General features: G+C 52.0%; 1 protein-coding gene and 1 long non-coding RNA gene across 7 annotated transcripts in view; one reads left to right on the top strand and one right to left on the bottom strand.

Moving 5' to 3' along the window:
- ppp2r5d (protein phosphatase 2, regulatory subunit B', delta) overlaps positions 1-2,596 on the bottom strand; it is a 30,780-nt gene that overhangs the window by 4,243 nt on the left and 23,941 nt on the right. For all 6 annotated transcript variants that reach the window (XM_044213520.1, XM_044213521.1, XM_044213523.1 and 3 more), the window contains exons 15-16: positions 1,614-1,661; positions 273-386 (exon numbers count right to left, since the gene is read on the bottom strand). In XM_044213520.1, coding sequence (XP_044069455.1) covers positions 273-386; positions 1,614-1,661 — 162 coding nt within the window. The remainder of the gene's footprint in view (positions 1-272; positions 387-1,613; positions 1,662-2,596) is intronic.
- LOC122884115 lies at positions 1,668-2,242 on the top strand. Its single transcript, XR_006379816.1, has 2 exons — positions 1,668-1,900; positions 1,989-2,242. It is a non-coding gene; the product is annotated as an uncharacterized LOC122884115 (long non-coding RNA).

The raw sequence follows: 2,596 nt of genomic DNA, 5'->3' as shown, positions 1-2,596 counted from the left end.
CTGAGGAGGGGGGACAGAGAGAGACCGGGTGATCAGGAACTACTACTGCGAAGCTATCGAACAGATCAGATCCAGGAGCTTCGTTTAACTTCGGATCAATACTTTCCCACAGAACGACGACTGTTAACGTCCAGTAAGAACAGGAGGACGGGCGATTCACAGAAATAATAAGAAAGAAGACCGATCAGATCGATCCCCTGCTGATTCAGCTCAGCAGGTGATCGATCGATCGATCGATCCATCGATCACACCGCACGCTGCCTTCACAGTACCTGCGAGGCTTCGCTCTCCACAGTCTTCTTCAGCAGCTGGATGTCTTCAGCTGTTGGAGTCTCTGTTTCCATCGAGTACACAGCTACAGCAGCACCGTCACTGTACAGCATGCACTGCACACACACACACACAGAGAGACACACACACACACACACACACACACACACAGACACACACACACACACACACACACACACACACACACACACACACACACACACACACACACACACAGAGACACACACACAGAGAGACACACACACACACACACACAGAGACACACACACACACACAGACACACACACACACACACACACACACACACACACAGAGACACACAGAGAGACACACACAGAGAGACACACAGAGAGACACACACAGAGAGACACACACAGAGAGACACACACACACACACACACACACACACACACAGAGAGACACACACACACACACACAGAGACACACACACACACAGAGACACACACACAGAGACACACACACACACAGAGACACACACACACACACACACACACAGAGACACACACACACACACACACACACACACACACACACACACACACAGAGACACACACACACACACACAGAGACACACACACACACACACACACACAGACACACACACACACACACACACACACACAGAGACACACACACACACACACACACACAGAGAGACACACACACACACACACACACACACACACACACACACACACAGAGACACACACACACACAGAGACACACACACACACACACACACAGAGACACACACACACACACACACACACACACACACACACACACACACACACACACACACACACACACACACACACACAGAGACACACACACACACACACACACACACACACACACACACACACACACACACACACACACACACACACACACACACACACACACACACACAGAGAGACACACACACACACACACACAGACACACACACACACAGAGACACACACACACACACACACACACACACACACACACACACACACAGAGACACACACACACACACGTTTTCAGATATTAGAATAATAATCAATAATAAAAGGCAGATCAATGTTTGTAACATGAGCCATCAGGTTAAACTGGCAGGACTGCAGCAGATAGAAACTCACTAGCCTAGCAACATTAAGGCTACAAATAACCCATAATGCAACACTCTTAAAGTAACAGGCTCAGTGTTGTGAATATGCAAATGTGAACACGTCACAGGCCACGCCCCCTTTTACGTTAGAAACCGCACTAACATTTAGAGCAAACGCTAACGATGGGCACCGACAACACAACTGACCTCTTCCTGTGGGTGGAGTCCAGGGCGGAGGGGGTGGAGCTTATTACTCTGAAAGACAGGACACAGTTAAAAAGGCCTTTTCTTCTGTTACTCGTCTATGTCACTATGTAACAAGGGTTAGAGTACAGCCGACCAATCAGAGCAGACTGGGCTTTTTAGGGCGCGAAAACGGAGCGTCTCAGACAGACGGGGTACTGCAGCAACGGACACCATCTTTAAACTGGACTTTAACGCACGTAAACCTTTTCTAGCAAGACCCCCAAATAAAGGGACAGGTGAGGAAACAGGTGGAGACAGGTGAGGAGACAGGTGGAGACAGTGAGGGGACAGGTGAGTGGACAGGTGGAGACAGTTGAGTAGACAGGTGAGGGACAGGTGGAGAGAGGTGAGGGGACAGGTGAGTGGACAGGTGGAGACAGTAAGGGGACAGGTGAGTGGACAGGTGAAGACGGTGAGGGGACAGGTGAGGGGACAGGTGAGTGGACAGGTGGAGACAGTAAGGGGACAGGTGAGGGGACAGGTGGAGACAGTGAGGCGACAGGTGGAGACGGTGAGTGGACAGGTGAGGGGACAGGTGGAGACAGGTGAGTGGATAGGTGGAGACAGTGAGGGGACAGGTGGGGGGACAGGTGAGTGGACAGGTGGAGACAGTAAGGGGACAGGTGAGGGGACAGGTGAGTGGACAGGTGGAGACAGTGAGGCGACAGGTGGAGACGGTGAGGGGACAGGTGGAGACAGGTGAGTGGATAGGTGGAGACAGTGAGGGGACAGGTGGGGGGACAGGTAGAGACAGTGAGTGAACAGGTGAGGGGACAGGTGGAGACAGTGAGTGGACAGGTGAGGGGACAGGTGGAGACAGTGAGTGGACAGGTGAGTGGGTAGGTGGAGACAGGTGAGGGGACAGGTGAGTGGACAGGTGGAGAGAGGTGGAGACAGGTGAGGGGACAGGTGGAGACGGTGAGGGGACAGGTGGAGAGAGGTGA

The sequence above is a fragment of the Siniperca chuatsi genome, linkage group LG11, assembly GCF_020085105.1.
Source record: "Siniperca chuatsi isolate FFG_IHB_CAS linkage group LG11, ASM2008510v1, whole genome shotgun sequence".
Classification (NCBI taxonomy): Eukaryota; Metazoa; Chordata; class Actinopteri; order Centrarchiformes; family Sinipercidae; genus Siniperca; species Siniperca chuatsi.
This window is presented reverse-complemented; position numbering and strand designations above follow the sequence as displayed.